Source organism: Peromyscus maniculatus, chromosome 7, assembly GCF_049852395.1.
Source record: "Peromyscus maniculatus bairdii isolate BWxNUB_F1_BW_parent chromosome 7, HU_Pman_BW_mat_3.1, whole genome shotgun sequence".
Taxonomy (NCBI): Eukaryota; Metazoa; Chordata; class Mammalia; order Rodentia; family Cricetidae; genus Peromyscus; species Peromyscus maniculatus.
In genome coordinates, this window is record NC_134858.1 from 65,509,704 (window position 1) to 65,531,820 (window position 22,117).

Below are 22,117 nucleotides of genomic sequence, written 5' to 3' on the forward strand. Positions count from 1 at the left end.
GGTGCTGGAGTTACGGGTGTGCCCCACTGTGCCCTGCTTGGCATGGCCCATTATTAAAAGTCATTGATGTGGATAGCAGATGTTTTTACGAGACAGTCAGTAGGTGATATTTCCAGAACGAAAGCAAGATAAAGGACCCTTTCCTCCCATGAACCCCTCGATACTGCTCCATATGTTTCACATGGTGAGGCTGCCATTAGTAATTCCTGTTATGATACCAACATTGTGGCTGTAGTTAGGCTGGGCATGTTTTGGGATCCTAGGAGTATGTAAAAGAGGTTTCTGGTTTAAATGGCTGAGACACCAGGGTCATCCTTGGAGTTTGGGTTTGTATTGGGTATAGACAAATGCTAGATAAGTAGACTGTTGTTAATAATCAGGACACTGTGGAGATGAACAAATGTTGGAGATGAATGGTCTCACCAGGTTTAGCTGTGATTCAAATTTGTGTTTCTGGTTCTCATTTTATGGTTAATGTGACACCTGGGAACGTTTATATGTTCATATACAAACTGCAAATACAATGAAAGATTGGAACAGAAATTGTTTTCTGAAAACATGGAGTAAAAGCCCCAGTATTTTCCAGCCTCGCAAAGCCTTGCTTTTCTAGTAATTTTTCAAAAGAAGGACCCTGAGTGTCCAAAAGGGTTGTAGACTTGCTTTATCAGAGCATTGAACCAGGATCTTTTCTGCATATCCTGTCTGTCTAAAGATGGGAAGGAAATTGAAATTACTTCAGGAGTCTCTTCATGCCAGTATTCCAAGACTTTCTCCTCACGAGGCACTCCAGGTCTGCTAGTGAGCAAGTCTTCTCTTCTAGATCATTAAAGATTGTGGGAAGAGTTCTTGGCCTGCAGAAGATCTTGGCCAGCTACCCAGTCTAGGCAGTGTTTGACTTCACTGTACATTCAGTTTCATAATATCTTGAGGATGACCAAAGCAGTTAGGAAAAATGTGCTGTGGTAATTACAAGCTGCAGTAACTGGCCTTACTTTGAAGGGATGTTTCAAAAAGTTGTCTTGATATTATTTGTAAGATCATTTTTTTCTGTAGTCTGCCTCTGCCACTTTGCCCTTTATTAACTATGTGGTGACAGTCATTGCCATTTTTATTAATTGTCTGGTGAGTTATTTAAATATGATAGAAAGTATGATACAAATTTAGAATAACTTACCATCCCAGCTTTCAAATCTTTAAAACAATGTACCTACCTAAGAGATGTATGATTTTCTTATTCCTGTTTGAACCATCAGAACAAGAGTTGACAGACCCAAAGCCCCCCATGGATCAGACTGTCACCCTTCAGTTTGCCTTCCACTTCGACTCCCTGTCCATCATCCTTTATAACAATGACAGCCACCAGGTGAGTTGTACTTTTTTTGTTGCCAGAGATAAATCCTTTGCTCTTGAGAGTTTTTGTATGTTGTCTTTTTTTTTGTTTTAACTATTAATAAAATTCAGTGTGTCTACAAAGCACTATTTGGCCTGAAAAAATGTGCATGGTTCTGTATGCTCAGCCTGGTTTCTATTCTTACCAGTCCAAGGAAAGGTTGTTCAGGGTTTCTCTCTTTCTAGTAACATAGCACCAAAATACATTTTATCCATCACTAATAGAGGAGTTTTCCATATGACTGACTGGCCATATGTTTAATTTTATGTATCAGTAGTCATCACTATTTAGGAAGAATAATACTGTCTTTGGAGCCCTTCATGATTATGTCTCAGTCAGTAATAGATAAGCTTGTATATAATGAGTCAAAAGTGCTTTAGAAAGCCATTTTGTACTGTATAGTATCTTGTAATAAATATTTTTATTTTATAAATTAGTTATGTCATATGCTAATGCCTATAACATGTCATATAATACCCACAGTCTATATCTGTTATAGAGCTTATATCTGTGTTCATATGCATTTCACATGCCATTTGCACTTCATATTTTCTGGAAGTTATACAATATTCATGCATTTCTCCAGTTGAGCTTGATGATAACATCTGTCGTTTGTGCAGTGAGCTGCCTAAAGTTCTAGTGTTTGGTGCCCCTTCACATCTCAGCAAATGCCTTTACTGAAAGTGCAAGTTCCACTTATTTTTCGTTTCACTTAAGGACAGTCGTCTGCTGCTCTCCAGCCTGAGAATGCTGCTGCTGTCTTCGGCTTCCTTCTTTAACCTCACTCTTGTAGACTCTGCATACTGCCACCTTCCTTTTGGTGCACATCCTTGTTTCTCTTATACTTCCCCCTGTCGTTTCTCACTGCTTTATTTGAGACTCTTCTGAGCTCATACTTGTAGTTCAGTGGCTTCCTTTATCTCTACTAAGCAGTGGTACAGTTTGTGTCCTTAGTAATTCTCATGGAGCCACTTGGAGCTTTTTATTTTGCTCAGAAACATTCACTGTTACAGAGCATGAGCTCTGGGTTATCTGAAAACCACCGCTCTAGACATCTGCCTCCTCAGGGATTGATTGGAAATGTCTGTGTGTTAAAGCATCAGCTGTGTAACAGGTCCTTTCTGTCAATAGTTACACAAGTGTGTGATTGTGTCTGTGTTTATAAGTTAAAAGCACACTCTTTGCCAGTAACACGACCATTCTCACCTCCCTGCAGTCCCTGTACTGTCTGAAATTAGTGAACATGTTGGTTGAGTATGACCAGTGTGCCAAGGGTTCACACAGGCACCCGAGTGCGCTCATGTCCTCACCTGTGTGCATAGTACTCAGTTCCGTTTATGCGACTCGGCACTTAGAAACGTTGTGAGTTGGTTTGCATTTAGGCTTTGAATTAAGTAATGTGCCTAAATGTATTTATAATATTTAAAGATCACGTATTCCTTTGCTTGGAAAATATACTACAGGAGTCCAGACTTTCATTTCATAACGACAGTTTCCGTCTTGGTGAGCTCAGACTGCACCTGATGGCCTCTGCAGGGAAGATGTTCAAGGATGGGTCCATGAATGTCAGCCTTAAACTGAAGACGTGCACTCTTGATGATCTCCGAGAAGGCATTGAGAGAGCAACATCCAGGTTTGTCAGATCAGGGTTTCTGGTGCAGGGTTTCAGGTGAATGTCAGCCGCCATTGCGAGGTGTGGATCCTAGGGAGAATCTATCCTGTGATTGTATTTTCAGAATTGAGTTGTGAGAAGGTGTAATGGTGCCCTCTGATCCCTCTGCTTCAAACTTTAAATGAAAGGGGAATTGATTAGTAAAACCAAGTGCCATCTTAACCATGACAGCTAGAGGATTTAGGATTAGTTTTAATGGCTAAACCCATGGAGGATTGGTAATGTATTTTTCCAGATGATTGCCAGTAGGCAGAATTATTATTTTTCAGAATCCTTAAATTTGTGCATCTTTCTTTTTCTTGTTTATTTTGTCTTTCACAGCAATTCTACAGAATTTCTTTCAGTTTTAGCAGGAATATACTCTGTAGCGTTGTCACATTAGCAACCCATTTTGAAAGATTAACTTTGCCACACCTTTAATCCCAGCACTCGGGAGGCAGAGACAGGCAGATCTCTGTGAGTTTGGGGCCAATCTGGTCTACAGAGTGAGTTCCAGGACAGCCAGGGCTATTACACAGAGAAACCCTGTCTTGAAACAACAACAACAACAACAAAAGATTAACTTGTATCAGTCTGGTATGAGATATGGAAGTATGTATGTAACCTAAATTGCTTAATTGTGTTTTTATTACATTCTCATGTAATGAGATGTGTCATATTTTGTACTTTTTTGTCTGTGAAAGACTATATTGATATTTAAACTTGGACAGCATTGTCTATTTATTGGATTCTGCTGAACCCTGTGGTTTTCAGAGAAGTGAACGAGCAAGGAAAGTGTGCTATCATGCAAACAACTTTTCTAGTTACAAATTTCATGGCCAAGGGAGCTGTTCACAGATCTTTAGGCAATAGTGACATATTGATTGATGAAATCATCGTGTTTGGTAGCCTTAATCTCTTCATCACATGTGAGGGTGTATAGGAACTATCACTGTAGATACTGATGAACACTTGTTTGGGGTTTCATTGAGCACTATGGGAATAAATTCTATATGGCAATCAAATTATATAGATAAATTATTTCAGGGGATCTTATTTAGTGGAATAAAAAGGCTGTGTTATATTTTGAGGGACTGTGCTCATGCATTGCTAATTGCCCAAGGTCATTTCCAGCACTCATTGGTTTCTCTGGTATTGCATTATAATTACAGAATATCCCATAATTGCTTCATCACATGAATCTTTCTTTGGAGATTAGGCAGCCATGTCTTGGTTGCTAATTGGGTGATTACGTTCCAATTAACACCGTTGTATTTTCTATTCAGATTAGAAACTGAAGGGTAAAAGGAAGATGATTATAATGCAAGGGAACATTTCCATGCCTTTGTTATCTTGGCAGGAGAAAGAGGAGTAAAATAGTGAATAGCATGTTTGTCTTTCAGGATGATTGACAGAAAGAATGACCAAGATAACAACAGTTCTATGATTGATGTAAGTTATAGACAAGATAAAAATGGAAGCGAGATCGATGCTGTTCTTGATAAGCTATACGTGTGTGCCAGTGTGGAGTTTCTGATGACCGTGGCTGATTTCTTCATCAAAGCTATGCCTCAGAGTCCAGAAAACATAGCAAAAGAAATACAGATTCCGTCAAGACAGACTGCCATGGGGAGAGTCAAGATGGAGAAAGGTTAGGAGAACTTACCTGTCTGTCCTGCATGAAGATGTCTGTATTTTAAAAAAAGTTAGAAGCAGAACCTGGGGGTGGAGAATTTGAGGAAGCAAAGCTGGGCTTTTAGATTTAAGCACATTCTTTGTAAAACTCCAGGAAGTAATTGTTTTTAAATGAGTTACAAAAATGTGTTCTGTGACAGTACGGAAACTGTTCTGGCTCCATTCAGAGTTTTCTTCATCCCGAAACAGGGAGTTAACCAGTCAGTTTATACCTGTTTTATAGAAGGAAGTCATTTATGAAAGACTTCCAGTGCATTGGCGGGCAACAGACAAGCTAGAAGGGGGAGCTGGGGACAGGAGAGGACACGGCATGGCTGACCCAGAACCATCTTTAGTTCCTTAAACTTTGAGGGAGACTGCAGAAACCATTTCAACTTGGTAGTTGTTATACTCCAGCTTTATCAAGTAGATTGATGATTCTCTGTGTTAAATTTAAAAATTTTTTAAGGCCAGGTATTGTGTTTGATTTTGTTTTCTGTGATGTAAAACCTGGCAAAGTCACAAACTGAGTGTGCATTGGCAAGATTGGAATATTATTTTCCCATTTGCTGTGATGATTTGAATAGTGATCATACATGATAGTGGTCATGCCTGTAGATCATATGGCATGGAGAGTGGTCTTTTGGCTGAGACTGAAGTGAACTAGTGGTAGTGGTTAATCTGCTTCATCGGAATCTTTTCCTCACAGCTCTCTCTGATTTCTGCTCCTGGCCCTGAAGCCTTACTTAACACATTGCATGTTTGCTTATATGTGCATACATCTGTATTCTGTCCCAAGGAACCTCCCGAACCATGACCTTTCTAAATGCTCCTGTAGTAATGACCGTCTTTGGCTAGATTTCTGATTGCATATCTCTCTCTCTCTCTCTCTCTCTATATATATATATACATATATATATATATATATATATATATATATATGTATATATATATTCAGCAATGGATAGATGGCCTGTTGTGAAGATTTGCATTAAAATTTTCTTGCCCTGCTCTTTCTTCAGATGAGTCTGTGAGGCCAAATATGACCTTGAAGGCCATGCTCACAGACCCGGAAGTGGTGTTCGTGGCCAACCTGACCAGGGCCGATGCTCCTGCTCTGACGGCCTCATTCCAGTGTAATGTCTCCTTGTCAACCTCCAAACTTGAGCAGATGATGGAAGCTTCTGTGAGAGATCTGAAAGTGCTCGCCTGCCCCTTCTTGAGAGAAAGGAGAGGGAAGAGTGTCACCACGGTGAGGAAGACTATGGACACTGCTGGGGAAGCCAGGGGGAGAGTGGAATCCTAGACTCTGCTAGGGAGGGCTTGCTGCACATCACAGACTTGGGCTGGATGGTTCGGGCCTTGAGGTTGGACAGCATTAGGAGGAGACTTAGTCATGCCCACCGGTGGCAGGAGTAGGGTGCCTCCAGATGGACTCTTCCTGTTGTTGCATTTCTAGTGGGTAGATTTTGAATTTGATCAGGACCCAGTTGTTTCTTTTTTTCTTTTTTTCCCCCCAGCTTTCTATTTGTTTTCTGCAATATAACCAATGAGTGAATGAAAAAAATAAACTTGGTATGAAAAAAATTTAATTGGAGTCATGTGACTAAAAGAGAGGGTTGTATTCTGTTGTTAAAAGTTAATTTAAATTATGCTTTTCATTATTATCGAAATTTGTGATTTTTCACTAATTACCTTACTTATGCCAATGATTTTTAGTGCCATATCTATAACTTTGTGGAAAGAGAATCTTAGATCGCTTGACTCACTTGCAGCATTGTTTTGAATCTGACGAGTTTTTGAGCTCTGTTGTAAGCACGGAGAAGTGAAGCACAAGCCTCTGTAATTGATCATGAATTATTCTTTGACATGCCATCTTTTACATGTCACAGAAAACTGAGAGCAGTCATTTCATAGAAGACAGGTTCTAATTAAAAACCACCATAATTGTGCCATTGTCATGGCCTCATTTATTAAGAGGCAAAGCTACTTTATATCTTTAATGACATATATAGGATTCCAGGCTTCATAGTTCAGACATCAAGTTTGAAAACTTGAGATCTGTCACAGAAGGACCGTCTGTGGTATTCACAGCCAATTAGTCTTCATGAAAGTCATGTCCTCAGTGCGCCCTAGGCATTAGCTCATGTTTATAATTAGCTTAAAAGTGCATTTTATTCAAGGAATCATCTAGAAGGTATTTCAGCAAGAGGGGAATACTTTGGGGTAGTAAACCCGCATCCCCATTCCTTCTTTTTTTGGATTTGGAGTGAGGGCCCTTTTCAGAACTACTTAGAGTCCTTGAACTGTGCCTGCTTTTTTCTGGGGTAGAAGAGAGTCACTAAGAGCATCAGCCAGTGTACCTTTGCTTGTCGTAAAGCTGGGCTAGTTCTTACGAGTGAGTGGCGGTACATAATGGATCTGTTACTGGGGGAATGTGACTTTCAATTTTCTGTTTCTAGGTGTTACAACCCTGCTCTTTATTTATGGAAAAGTGCACATGGGCTTCAGGAAAACAAAACATAAATATCATGGTTAAAGAGTTTGTAATTAAGGTTGGTGCCTTTCATACATATTCTTTGACTGAAGGTTTGTTTTTACTTTTATGCAGTATTGTATATTTTCAGAGACCAATAATAATTGAATTAAGACTTAAATTGATTTCATCTGCAGTATTGTATAAATGACAGTGTATTTTTCTGACTCTAACTGGATAGTCTTAAATTGTGTTTTGCTAACTAATGAATTTACCAGTTTAAATACATGGAATGCTAAGTGGAGCAAAACCTCTTTGAATTTATATGTATTTTCTCTAAGACACAAGGTTAACTGCTGGGATAATATTTCATATCTGTATATATTGTTTATTTATTCAATAAGCATTTTATTTTTTATTTTTGAAGCAGGGTCTTACTTTGTAGCCCCAGCTGGCCTTTAATTCTCTGAGATCCCCCTGATTCTGCCACCCACTGCTGGTTAGATTAAAGGTGTGAGCCACCACACTCTGCCAGACATTTTTTTCTCTTACTGTGTGTAAATATGTCCTATGTCGGGCATTGGGTAGTCATAGTTCTTTCCTGCAAGAGAGTTAATGCCACACATAAGAGAGAGAAGGAAAAAATTATAGCCTTTTGGGCAGGCAGCCCACACAAGGTGCTGTTGGGAGAAAAGCAACGGCCAGACCAGTGCGTAAGCAAAGCTCCCTGAAAACAGGGCTTCCTGAACTGAGTCTTTAGAAGTTGGATGATTGGTAAAGAGGAGGAAAAGGCTATCCCTATAGAACTGGCAGTATGCACAAAGTATGAAGAATTTGAACTTAAGAACTTAGAGGGTGGGCTGCTGTGGCTGGACAGATGGTGTGGTAGAGCGTAAGTCTCTGAGCACTCCTTAACTGTAGGATGTGTTCACAAGGCCAGGGAAAACAAAGGTCTCAGCTGACCATCGGCAAAGAAGCAGTGTGTGCTGGAGTCTCTTTGGTGATGTCTTATGTCTGCTCAGCCTATTAGAGGGGTAGAGGTTGTGAGAAATGAACGGTAAAGGGATCCTTCTAAGTTATTTACCCCAAGGTGTTTCAAACTCTGGAGAACTCTGGCTAGCCTATCCATCAGGCGCTGCCTCACAAGGAACTTTTTGTACATAGCCAAGGAGAATTTGAATCTAGTCTGAGAGTGCCGGAAAGTTTCCAGGGATTCTAACACAACAATGCCTTGCTTAGATGTGGCATTAAACACAGTTGTGCTGGTGGCGTTTGGAGGGCGGGCTGAGGGTGCCAGCTGGATTCAAGGTGTTGTTTGTGTAGCACTGAGGTAGAGAGAGGATTGAGAGTGAGCCAGGGCACTCTCCAGTGATGAGCAGGCATAGTTTCTAGAATCTGGGCTCTGATGATCTGGTCTCCGATCCTAGCCTCCTGCTTTTGACCTTGATTAGTGAAGTTCGCTAGGAGCACCATGAAAAAGTTGGCTACGTGTGTAAACTTTTGTTGATGTTCATGTAACGTTATCTGATTCTGAGTTATTAGTTTCCCCTTTGGCTTTTGACCATTGATGTAACATGGACTTCTTAATTCCAGGCAACCGGGGCTAAAATCGTTAAGCAGTTAGTTGAATTCCTGTTTTCTTACTTCCCTTTGTTCAGAACTTAATATATTTAAATTTGAGTTACTTAATCTGTAACTTTTGAAATCACATGTTTTAAGTCTCCCTTGGGAAGGAATCTACTCTAAATATTTTTCTGCTTTCCTTTTTAAAGATCTCGCCTATAATCCTTAATACTGTGATGACAATCCTGGCCGCCATGTCTCCAAAGGCCAAAGAAGACGAGTCGAGGGACACTGCTGAGGAGATGGGCAATCTCTGGGCCATCAGGTCCATCACTGACTATAACTCTTGGTTTCTTGGTGTGGACACGGCGACAGAAGTGACAGAAAATTTCAGAGACTTTGACCATCCCCCAGTAGAGGAGAATTGTGTGATCGCCGTGGAGTCCGTTCAAGTCACCTTAGAATGTGGCCTCGGGCATCGCACCGTGCCCTTGTTACTGGCAGAGTCTAAGTTTTCTGGAAATGTTAAAAACTGGACTTCGCTGATGGCGGCTGCTGCTGACATGACCCTAGAGGTATGGCCACATTGGCACCCCCAGAGCACAGCTGGAAAGTACCATTGCAGAAGGAAGATGCACAGCTGTAGCAAGTCTCCACGTGAACAGATGGCATAGTGTGATGGTGTAGAATTCCATGGGATAATTACTCTTAAAGAATCTCTTACTAAGTAACCTATGGCAGTAGAGCAATAGAAAGTGGGGGATTACGCTGTATTTTTGTGTGTTTCTTTAGGTGGGCTTTTAAAATGGCTTTTGATATAAAACAGTAGTTTAATATATGTTTTCTACTGATTACATAATTATATGATTAATGTTGAACAACCAAGTAATGGAAATTCTGTACCTTTTCAGGTTCACTATTATAACGAAATCCATGCAGTCTGGGAACCACTGATTGAAAGAGTGGAGGGGAAAAAACCGTGGAGCTTGAAACTTAATGTAAGGAAGCCAGTGCTTTGCACAGCGTGATGCCAAGCATTATCCTTAGGAGTTTTTAGTTCAGTGATTTTTCCAAGATTTGTTCCAGGGTCTGTGAAACCCCTTAAAAAGTTCTTGAGGTGATATCTCCTTTCGTAGTAATACTGAAAACATTATATATAATTCTTATTCCTATTTTCTCATGATATACAGTATAGTTTTTGAGAGACTGAATATTGAAGTTCAGCAGGCTGTATGTATAGCAGAAGTGAGAATTAATCTCTTACTGCAGGCATTCAAGGCACTTGTCAAAGACTCTCTTTATGTTTATATATTTAAAATAATTTTTCCATTAAAATGTTAATATCAGGGACAGCACTCCCACTCTCATGACCACAGGGCCAGCTCTACCACCTCCCACAGGCCATGCCACCATAAGACAGGTGAGAAATGGGGACAGCAATCCCACGTTCACAACTTCGGGGCTGGTTCACACATACCTTACCTAACAGGGATGACTCTATTGTGCTGCCCTGGTGAGGTGCAGGGCCTGCTCTCCCAAGTGTTGCAGCTGGCAGGGGTCCAGGACAGTTTTCCTGCTCTTACGACCACAGGACCCAGCATCGATAGGGTAGTAGAAGCTGGGGGCCTTGAGCCAGACCAATGATTCTTTGCCATGAACACTTGCAAGTAAAGATAAATGGACAAAGGGGTTTACAGCATGCCTCACTGTCACACTGTAGCTTCCGTGATGAGATTTTTAAGTTTTTTTCTTTCTTTTCTTTTCTCCTTAAATTTTGTTTTATTTGGCCGGGCGGTGGTGGTGCACACCTTTAATCTCAGCACTTGGGAGGCAGAGGCAGGCACATCTCTGGGAGTTCGAGGCCATCCTGGGCTACCAAGTGAGTTCTAGGAAAGGCGCAAAGCTACACAGAGAAACCCTGTCTCAAAAAACCAAAAATAAAATAAAATAAAAAAATTTTTTTTTGTTTTATTTGGAGTATGCAGGGGTGGAGGTTGGATGAGAAGGGACGGGGAAATGAATGAGATCAAGATACATGATGTTAAAGACACATAGAACAAAAAAAAGGTTAATACATAATTTTTATTTTTAAATATTAAAAGTGTTCTCAGTTTTCATTTCTAATATAGTACATATTGGTAGATAAAACTCATGAGTGGAACCTTTTTAACTATCCAGTGATTTTTAGGGATGAGCCTCCCAAATTGAGAATTAATATTATTATAAACTCTCTGTTTTTGACATTTATTATTTGACATTTAGTATTTCACAATCCTTAATGTTGAAGTATGTTTTTCTAGGCATGCAGAAATGTGAGATGTGTGCGATTAACAGACTATCACCACTGAGCCTCGCTGAGGCCACTGATGAAAGAGTGTCACATATAGAAACTGCTATAGCAAATTCTTTTTTAAAGATGACCACTCACTTACCTTCTATCCCTACTCCTCCTGACTAAAGTAGAGATAGTATCTGGTCTGCCTCTCTCTGGCATAATGAGACTGAAAGAGAATATTTAACAAAGGTTTTGAAATGCTATTGGAATAAAATCATGAATGTTATTTGCAATAAATGTAATCCAAAAGCTTACCATATTACTTACCACAGAAGCATAGGAAAAATCATCTTATTTCCAGATGTCATTTCCAGAATCAGTTATATTTTGGAGTCACCTTCAATTGCTAATGGACTCAGAACCCAGTCACGTGTGCTCAGGAGCTAGCTTGCCCTGGCAGTGCAAGGACTCAGAAAGTGTGGCTGAGTCCTCATGTGTTGACCTTGGCATCGTGTTGAGCATTTCCTTGTCCATGACCTAAGTGCAGAGAGAAGGCTGCTGATCTTCGCCGAATCACAGGGATGCTCTTTATGGTTGAAAAGGAGATTTTTGAGGAGCTATATTGTGAACTAGCCAGTTCAGCTGAATCTTTAGTGTTGAGCTTTTAAAAGTGATCATTGGCTAGTTGGCTGAAAACTTAAATTCTGTGTGGTGTTTATCTTCCTAGGTGAAGAAGAACCCGATCCAGGGTAAAAGTTTGATGCCGGGGGATGATTTTATTCCTGAACCACAAATGGCAGTTCATATTTCTTCAGGAGCTACGATGAATATCACAATATCCAAAAGTTGTCTTAATGTTTTCAACAATTTAGCAAAAGTATGTGTGATTCTGATTTGGAACATTTCATGTAGGATTAAAGAGGGAAATGTATATGGATTTTTTTTTTCATCAAAATGAATTTCAGAAAACGTGTAGCTCGGTAAAGTGCTCGTAAGAAATACACTGCTGGGGTTTTACTGTGCTGTGTTCCTTTGCAGGGTTTCTCAGAGGGAGCTGCTTCCACTTTCGACTACTCTCTAAAAGACAGGGCTCCTTTTACAGTCAGAAATGCCCTAGGTGTTCCCATTAAGGTGCAGCCCAATCGTAACCTCAGGGTGATGGGTTCCCTGGAGAAGAGTGACCTTTATGATGTGGGTGTTGGTCAGCAGTTGGAGCTGGAATATGCCAGCCTGGAGCCTTCACGTCAAGGGAAGCTGTCGGTCCTGAGTCGGCAGGAGAGTTCCTTCTTCACGCTGACCTTCGGTAGGCATGCTGCGTTCTCCAGAGCATCGCAGAAATTGTAGCAGCTTATTAAATCATCCAATACTGTTTCACTGAAGATGTCCTGTGAGACATTGTCAGAGGTTGCAGTAAACAGTTGATAATTCATCTCTGGGTTTTTCTAAACATAAATTCATCTTAATAAGTATCCTATAAAACTTGATTATTGCTGTGCCTTAAAAAATAAGTACTATGTTTTAAAAAGATTGAGCATTCAGTTAAAGGGGAAAAGTGGTCATAAGCAGAAGTCTGAAATATTGACGGTAATGATATCATTACAAAGACAAGGGGATTGTTGTTACTTAGTTTAGAGAATAAAACAATAGGTTGGATTTTATTAGTTTTTAGCATATTCAACCCCTCATTATTTGTAGCAAAAGTTATACTATTAGTTGTTTTTCTTTTTTTTAAATCTCAGAATCTTAGAAAAACGCTTATGTTTTCTAATAATGAGAAAGCATACCCCTGTCATTATTGTGACATGTTATTTTTGCTTAAATTATTTATTGATTTTATGGGTGTTTTGCTTACATGTATGTCTGTGTACCATGTGCATGCATGGTGCCTTGGCGGCCAAAAGAGGACTTCAGATCCCTAGGACTGGTATTACAGATGGTTGTAAGTTGCCATATGGGTGCTGGGAATTGAACCCAGGTCCTCTGTAAGAGCAACAAGTGCTCTTAACTTCCTAGCCATCCCTCTAGGTCCAGGGTTTGTTATTATTAAAAAGTGAATATTTATAATTGTCTTCCCCTGTGCTCTGCTTTAGTACCACACGGCTATACAGAAGTGGGCAGTGTGCCTGTAGCCAGGCCCGGCAGGCGATTGTATAATGTACGGAATCCCAGCGCCAGCCGTTCTGATTCTGTACTGGTGCAGATTGACGCAACAGAAGGGAATAAGGTCATCACTCTCCGCTCGCCTCTGCAGGTACTGTGTGACCACGTGTGTCCCTTGGGAGTGCCAGGCAGAATCCAGTCCTTTAGCTGGGTTAGAGAGGTGCAGTGGAACTTCCTGGGCATCTCTGATGACTCAGGAGTAAATGGCCAAGTGAACCAGCTTCTGTTCCTGCCTGGCTCTGTCACTGTGGTTTATTTTAAATGGCTTGAAAAGCAGTTTTCTTTATTTATTTTTTAAGTCCAGTCTTACTGCCCATAAACCCACAGTACTTACGTTCCCTTAGAGATTCGGAACCCTTAGACATCTAACATTATTAGGTTCTCTTAGGAATTTGGATTGAGATGCTGTAATTATGGTTGATTGTCAAGTAGGATAGCCTTCTGTTCTCTTAGTCTATCATCACTTGAGGTTGTATTTTTCAGATGTGTGTGAACTGTTTGGAATGACCGACTCCCATGTGAAAAAAGAAAGGCATTTTAATCTGTATAAACATTTTCCTTTCTATTTTTGGGGTTACATCAAACCTTTTAGTCTCTCCAGTGTTCCTAAAGGCTTTATGTGTCAGTGTAAAGAACATTTCTCCCTGCCTGATGCGTGCATATGGATGGGAAATAATTCACATCTGGACCCTGTCCCACCGCAGTTCATTGTTAGCTGCAGGACACACCACAGGGCAGCCAGGAAAAGAGCTCCATGGCTCTGCTCTTTTCTTTCTCACGTGCTGTGTTAATGGGAGGCTGTAGTGGGGAAAACATGGCTGAACTCTTCAAGAGCGGTGCATCCTTAATAGTGGCATTGACTAACAATGTCCACGTGATACGTAGATGACGTGGCAATGTTGACTTGGAACTGTCACTTAAACATGAAGTTTAACATTGATATATAACACTTAAATGCCTAAATATTATTGTTAGCCATTTGAGATACCTTCCAATATTAAGTTGAAGCTTTTTAGATCTGTAGTAAATCTTTGTATTGCTAATACATTTTTTAAACTTATATATCACTTTAAAAAACATTTCTATGTCCATTTTAACAGATTAAAAACCACTTCTCGATAGCATTTATCATCTACAAATTTGTCAAGAATGTTAAGCTATTTGAGCGCATTGGAATAGCCAGACCTGAGGAGGAGTTCCACGTCCCTTTGGATTCCTACAGGTGTGTACGTCCGTGGATGTATTAAGCTTCCAAATGGGATGGTGGTCACCAGAGCTGGGGGCGGATGGGCAGCACTGCCGAGAAAATTTGAGGGTCTTGGGGTGTTGGGGGTGGAGTACAGAAGGGTAAGTGTGCACAGCTAGCATGGGGTGCGTGGAAATGCCATCGTGACGTCTGCCAACTAGTACAATTAATGTGGGTCATTAATTATATAAATAAATAAATGGTGTAAAAGAAAAGGAACTTGTGTATTCTTAGTTTTATGAATTGGATCTCAACATTTTAGGGAGAGCAGCCTCACATTTTTACTGCCCTGGCCATACAATGGCTATTTTTAGGACACATAAGAGTTTATTCTTTTGAGTAGAAATACATGTGTTACCATTGAATTTACAATATAAACTCATCAGATACTTGATGCCTTACAATTTTCTAGGATTATATATTTTATTAGCTTGCCTTTAGAGTCAAAATGAAACTATTTAAGTTGTCCTTCCTCTGTGGGGCAGTTCTGTCACTTTGGACATGTTCTGAGCTTTCTTAGCAGTGGTTTCTGCATTTGTAAGAATATCAGCACCCACTTCAGTGAGTCGTTAGGAAGAATCTGCGGTTCTTTTCCTTCCCTTCTGTCGACCTCTCTGTAGATGTCAGCTGTACGTTCAGCCGGCGGGAAGCTTAGAGCAGCAGTACACTCAGTCCACCACGTACATTTCCTGGAAGGAAGAGCTTCACCGTAGCAAGGAGGTCAGGTGCATGCTCCAGTGCCCTGCATCGGAAGTCAACTTCTTACCACTCATCGTGAACACGGTCGCCCTGCCTGACGAGCTGAGCTACATCGGCGCCCACGGGGAAGACTGGGACCCAGCCTACGTGATCCACCTTTACCCTCCTCTCACCCTGCGGAACCTTCTCCCGTATTCGCTAAGATACTTGCTTGAGGTTTGCGTCTTGAATTTTTATGATTATCACTACTACTATTGTACGGAGTAAATTCTTGTTCTGTTTCGTGGTGTCAGTTGAAGTCGGTGTTGCCTGTTTTTAAGAGGCGTTTATTCTAGTGGATTAGCATGCTCCAGTCCTCACCGAAGCCTCTGCAGTGGGTGCAGACCTTTTGTCCCCTTTTACTGAGTCGCAGAGGGGCCAATGACTGATCAAGGTCCTACTGCTAGACAGTGGTGAAGCTGGGATGTAAACCCAGGAGTTCGGCTTCCCAGTTCCTGCTTCTTTTCTCTGCTGCGTTTGTTGTAAATTAAAAGTCTCTTTATTATGTTAAGTCCAAAGGAGAAAAAAAATGCAAACGGAAATATTCCATGCTGATTTTTGTCTTCAAGTTTACAAGGAAAGTAAAATTCACTCTGCTGTGTGGACACGTGGATGCTATAAATGTGATTGAATTTGCACGTTCTATGTTGCTTTCAAATGCAATGGCCTTAGGAAGTGTCTGGAACCTTCATGATTCCTTTTCTTTGTCAAACAATGATCCCTTCCTGAGTATGGAGACAAAAGTTAATTAAGCAAACCAAATAGCATCTGTTGTCCAAAAGAAGGCCGCAGTAGGGAAGCCTGGTTTCTATTGCTAAAAAGATCTATTCTTTGTTTTTAAGTGTGTGTTTGTGTGTGTGTGTGTGTGTGTGTGTGTGTGTGTGTGTATACATGTGTGAGTGCACCAGGAGTCTAGAAGAAGGCCTCATTCTTGGAGTTACAGGTGGCTGTGAGCCACTGGATGTGGGTGCTGGGAGCTGAACCCAGGTCTACTACAAGAGCAGTACATTTCTTAAGTGCTGAGCCGTCTCTCCAGCCCAGGCATTAATTTTTAAAGCAGTTCACCTTGCTTGGCATGACTTTCCTGGTTCTGTACATACAGTAGCCGTGAGCCACGGTATGGGAATAGAGAGGGTGAAACCGATGTCCATTCGGTGAAATGGCTCATGTTATGATCTAGCTCTAATGGAAACGGCTGGGGCCCCAGAGCCAGTCTTTGATTCTTGGCATAGACACAGGTTTTTCTCAAAGCTGAGGGTGGTTTCCCTACAGATAGCCAGAAGACACCGACTGTGGCTGTGATACAGTTTCCTTTGGAGTCCTTAGTAATCGCTAGAAATTTCTAACATATCAGTGGGGTTAGGCTTGGTGGTCAGCCTTCGTGGGCAGGATATTTAGCCCCGTGTAAACTGCAGATTTGGGTATTAAAGAGGATAGGTGGTAAGCTTGGTTGTGTGTGCTTGTTTTTAGGGAACTGCAGAAACCCACGAGCTGGCGGAAGGCTGTGCTGCCGATGTTCTCCACTCGCGAATCAGCGGCGAGATCATGGAGTTAGTCCTGGTCAAATACCTGGGCAAGAACTGGAACGGACACTTGCGCATTTGCGACACACTCCCCGAGTTCTTCCTCGTGTGCTTTTCCTCGGACACGGCCGAAGTGATGACAGTCGACTTGTCAGTGCACGTCAGGCGAATTGGCTGCCGCATGGAGCTGTCTGTCTTTAGTCCCTATTGGCTGATCAACAAAACTTCTCGGGTTCTCCAGTATTGCTCTGAGGAGATACATGTTAAACATCCAGCCGATTTCAGGGACATCGTTTTATTCTCTTTCAAGAAGAAGAACATTTTTAGCAAAAATAAGGTATGCTCTAGCAAGTTAAAATAGGAAAGCTGCTAAATCTAGAGACTTGGGAATCTATAGGCATGTTTGGGCTGTGTGTGCAGTGCCCTTGGTATACAGTAAGTCCAAGGAGACTTTAAAGACAGCAGAGTCCGCCTGGACATGGGAACTTGCAGCAGCAGTCAGCTGAGGCAGGGCTCCCCATTCTTCAGGGGCGGTAGGCTCACTGCTGGTACTCAAGTCCTGCCGGGTGGAATGGCTTTATTTTATTCACTGTTGCAGCATTTGGCCTTCCCTGTGCTTCCCAAGCCAGCCTTTGGGGAAGCAGCCTGGTGTCCAAGTGTGGTCAGCATTCAGCCCTAGGCTTTTGTGTATGCTGTGCCGTCTACACAGATTGCTAGCCTCTCCAACTCTGTCAGTGTCTCCCTGGCCTGTCTCATCTTCTCGTCTGCTGTTTGGCCTGAGACACTCTGCTCATCGCTGATGTGGTGAAGCTTTTCTGTTTACAGTGACTCTCTGTAGCCCAGTCACGTTGCTTGGAGTCCTGGCTCTCAGATCTCTGTGTACATTATTGTCACCCGAATGGCTTCAGAATTGTTTGCTGAGTCCTGTGCCTGGGATCATTAGTAAAAGATCTTTCTTGGCAGAGCCTGAGAATTGATGTCTATAACAGAATCCCAGGTGATGCTGCAGTCTGGGGATGACTGTTTAGAGTTTGGGTCAACACGTGGCATAGGCATTGCCTCTGTGTGTGACTTGTCTTCATGTTTCTTACGGTCTTGGTGGCTGCAGAGGGGTGGGTCTCTTCTGTAGACTTCCCTCTAAGTCCCAGAGCCGGTCCACTCACTGGCCTCTGGCCCCTTGTGTTTTGCGCCTCTTGTGTGGTGTCATAATTGTAGGAACATGCTTCCTTTTATCTGCGTTGAGTTCGGTGCTCACTGAGGACGACAGCCATGTCCTGTGCCCTAGTCTTTCACAGTGTCTGTCTTTTATTATCTGCTGAATGATGTGAAAGTTGTCTTTTATTTGCTAACCCTTTTGAGAATTTTTTTTATCTCTGTCATAAATCTAGCATTGGAATATTAAATAGTACTGCGATCCTTTTAAGAAACAATATGAAGGCATGTTTAAATCTGTTGCATTCATTGCTGAGGTGAATGGGAAGGTCAGAGTGGTACTATTTGGTTCCCTGGAACCATTGCATATCATTGCGATTATGATTTTCTGTCTCAAGATAGTGGAGAAGTTTCCAGAAGACTAGGAATTTTTTCCTATAAAGTAAAATTAATGCCATCTTTTCGGTTTCTTAGATGACGTTATGTGTTCTCTGGTATAGGTACAGTTAAAAATTTCGACAAGTGGCTGGTCCAGTGCTTTCTCATTGGATACTGTGGGAAGTTACGGGTGTGTGAAGTGTCCTGCCGCCAATATGGAGTACCTGGTAAGAGTGTCCGCTTCACCGCCTTTGGCCTCATTGACTTTTGCACACCTCAGTAAGCAAGCCAGCTCCTCAAGCAGACAGAAATCTCAAATCAAATTATGCCGTGGAGGACTGTCTGCAGATTTCCTGTGATTACTATATTAGAGAAGAACTTGAATTTGTCAAAATCTAAGCAGGGAGTTGAATCCACTGGAGTGGGCAAATTTAATATTCAAGATACACTAAAATCTTTATCCCATAAGCCCTGTCAGCTATTTCTTAAATCTTAAGTGTGATGCCTTTGAAAATTTGAGTAATCTGGTACCACGTAACCAGAATTTACCACTGCTTCAGAATTCTAATTTTATTGGTAACAGACAAAGCAGTAAAATTTGAGCTTACTAATTATGAAAAATTAACATTTGGATTATTACTAAGTAAAAATACTAGGCAGTAAATCTGTCATTACAAGTTGTCATTGAGTTAGTGACCTTTATTCTGCAACTGATTTCTGATAAAGCTGATGTAAGAGACCAGACCTGCTCTGTGGTAGAGTACAGCTTTTATTCGTTACCTTATTTAAGAATTCCTACTTTAGATATTTAAGTTCTGTGTGTGTGACAAGTGTCTTCCTGTTTGACCCTGTGGAGATCGAGCTGGCTTGTTTCCTTCCTCAGGTCGGAGTTAGCATCAAAATGAGCAGTTTCAACCTCTCGAGGATAGTCACTCTGACCCCATTCTGCACCGTCGCCAACAAGTCCTCCTTGGAGCTGGAAGTGGGAGAGATTGCCTCAGATGGCTCCATACCGACCAACAAGTGGCACTATGTGGCTTCTTCAGAGGTAACTCCCTAAATCATGACTGATTCTTAAAATCTACAGATGCATAGGGACATGGAAATGTGAATTGCATAGGTATTGTTTTACACCATCTCGTGTGTGTGTGTGTGTGTGTGTGTGTGTGTGTGTGTGTGTGTGTGTGTGTTAAGTGTGACGGCAGCTTTGAAAGATCTCTATTTCATCCTATTTTAAAGTAGAAAATTATTGGTAATATTTACTAGTGGCCCTGTCTAGATGGCTAGCAGTCCCTTCCTGGTTCTTCCCACGTGACTACAATCGAAACGTGTTGTGGAAAGCACACAGAACCAATGAGTTGTGTAAAAATGCTTGTGTTATCTTTGATGTGGGTTTGCCACCGTCGTGTATTGATTCAGAAATAGAATTTACCAAGAGTTCTATAGTCGAACCACATTGTGGTTCCATAAAGAACTGAGAGTCCCCCTTTATAGATGGAGAAACAGAGGCTTAGAGTGACATCTGCTCCTGGGGTCTGGACTTGCAGCCTGCTCTGTGCTAGCACCTTCCGTGTCTGCGTCTGGCTTTCCGGTGTGTGTAAAGAAGATGTTCTGTGAGCGATTCCTTGTGTATCACTGAAGTGAATTTGGCAAGACACAAAAGCAAATGCAATGAAGAATATAGATCTTAAGTATTCAGGATATGGAGGCATTCGTAATCAATAAGCACTTGAGTTTCTTATCATGTAATTGCTGCAACTACATATAGATTAATAGACTTTTATTCTAGTGAATGCCCTTGGTTGCGCAGTTATATCAATAGTGTTTTGTTTTTCTAGTAGATTCTTGCTGTGTAACCCAGGCTGGCCTTAAACTTGGGATCATCCTGCTTCAGCCTCCGAGTGTACCACCACACCCAGCTTGTCAGTGTTTTTACTATCAAGTGTAGGGGACATTTAAACACTTTAGATGACATTTTACTCTGATTTAGACTTGAAAATGTGGTTACCCAGTGTCCTTAACGTGGCAGTATCTTACGTCACAGCACAGTTTTAAAAGTGACATTACATTTGTGTTTCCAGTGCATTCCATTTTGGCCTGAAAATTTGTCTGGCAAACTTTGTGTGAGAGTGGTGGGCTATGAAGGGTCTTCCAAGCCATTCTTTTACAACCGACAAGACAATGGCACTTTATTGAGCTTAGAAGATTTGGTAAGTCTTCATATTATAAAGCACCTTGTCTTTGACTTTTAAAACTTGCTTGAACATACTTCTGTAAGCTGTGCTGTAGAGATCTGGTAATTATTTGTAGGCCTGCTGTGTGCATGTTTAGTGCCAACATATGTTTGTAAGAACCAGAGCCAGTAAGAACTTGAGAAAGTAAGCAGTTTGTACAGCTGATTGAACTGTGAAATGGTTCCGTGTGTAACCAAGATTCAGCCAGTACACTGAAAATGCTTTCTTTCCCCCCGGGACAGAATGGAGGTATCTTGGTGGATGTAAACACTGCCGAACACTCAACTGTCATAACCTTCTCTGATTACCACGAGGGATCTGCACCTGCCCTGATCATGAACCATACACAGTGGGACGTCCTCACGTATAAACAGAGGTATGAGAAAAGGCCATGTTAGAAACTTGACTTTGCTGGCATTGGTCCACGGTCCCTTCTGGGAAATGTTGGAGTTTCACATCCTCAATGTCTTCAGACTTTATCATGGTGATAAGGAGCATGGGGTGTTTATTCGATATGCTGGCAAGTCTTGACACGGTATTCATTCACCAGAACATTTACATTTCTACAGCAAAATTTACAAAGAGATGCTATTAAAGCTCTCATCAGTTCAGATGGGTCTTTTTGCCAAATGGCTTCACAGCAAACATAAGAAAAATCTTTGGGTCTTTATAATATTCAGAATGCAGACAAAGGACTATGAAGTTATTTATTAAACATTATCCCTCCATTTGTAATGTGGTAATGGTAAGTGAGCCTCTCCCTGTAAATGCATCTCTAGTTGGAGGTAGGATCAGTAAAGGTTAGAGGAGACATGAGTTGTAATACTGTATCTATACCATGGGTGATGGGAATCTTATTATTCTTGTTCTTGGTATGTTGTCATATGGATGATGTCATTATTTAAGGGTGTGAAAAATAGTTTAAACCAAGCCTGTGCCTCACTCAGGTCTGTAATTTTAGCTCTCCAGGAGGTTAAGGCAAGAAGATTGCAAGTAAAAAGCCAGCCCAGGCAACTTGGAGAGGTCCTGTCTGAAAAATAATGCATATAAAAAGGACCAGGGATATAGCTCAGTGATAGAGCGCTAGCCTGGCCAGTAAAACCATGAGCTTAATCATCAGTATCACACACACACACACACACACACACACACACACACACACACACACACACACACAAAGAAAAGAAAAAAGAGAGAGCAGGAAGAAGGAGAAAGAGGGGGCTGGGGAAAGGAGTCTAAAAATTTTCAAATATACAATACATGTAAATAAGTGTGCATGCATGTACAAATTCACTTAAGATTTCTATTTTCCTCCTTCTGTAATTTTTTTTTAGATTTCATTTATTTTTTATTTTATGTGTATGAATATTTTGCCTGCATTTATATCTACACTGTATGGCTGCAGTTCCTATGGATGCCAGAAGAGGGCATTTAGATCCCCTGGGACTAGAGTTGCAGACAGTTGTGAGCCACCAAGTGGGTGCTGGGAATTGAACTGGGTCCTCTGGAAGAGAAACCTGTACTCTTGACCACTCAGCCATCTCTCCAGTTCTTGTATTTACTGTTCTTAATTCTCATGATATGAATGCAGGAAGAAACATTAAAAGCACAAATTAGGATAAAAACTTAATTGATTTACTTTTTATCCCCTCTGAGA

The 22,117-nt window shown here is 41.3% G+C and overlaps 1 protein-coding gene across 3 annotated transcripts in view; it reads left to right on the forward strand.

The window, feature by feature from the left end:
• Nucleotides 1-22,117, forward strand: part of Vps13c (vacuolar protein sorting 13 homolog C) — a 153,880-nt gene that overhangs the window by 96,654 nt on the left and 35,109 nt on the right. For all 3 annotated transcript variants that reach the window (XM_006979296.4, XM_076576580.1, XM_006979294.4), the window contains 17 exons: nt 1,254-1,363; nt 2,854-3,023; nt 4,445-4,692; nt 5,738-5,967; nt 7,178-7,270; nt 8,964-9,329; nt 9,666-9,752; nt 11,757-11,906; nt 12,068-12,332; nt 13,120-13,280; nt 14,290-14,411; nt 15,056-15,350; nt 16,644-17,033; nt 18,349-18,453; nt 19,110-19,274; nt 20,308-20,436; nt 20,703-20,836. In XM_006979296.4, coding sequence (XP_006979358.1) covers nt 1,254-1,363; nt 2,854-3,023; nt 4,445-4,692; nt 5,738-5,967; nt 7,178-7,270; nt 8,964-9,329; nt 9,666-9,752; nt 11,757-11,906; nt 12,068-12,332; nt 13,120-13,280; nt 14,290-14,411; nt 15,056-15,350; nt 16,644-17,033; nt 18,349-18,453; nt 19,110-19,274; nt 20,308-20,436; nt 20,703-20,836 — 3,220 coding nt within the window. The remainder of the gene's footprint in view (nt 1-1,253; nt 1,364-2,853; nt 3,024-4,444; nt 4,693-5,737; nt 5,968-7,177; nt 7,271-8,963; nt 9,330-9,665; nt 9,753-11,756; nt 11,907-12,067; nt 12,333-13,119; nt 13,281-14,289; nt 14,412-15,055; nt 15,351-16,643; nt 17,034-18,348; nt 18,454-19,109; nt 19,275-20,307; nt 20,437-20,702; nt 20,837-22,117) is intronic.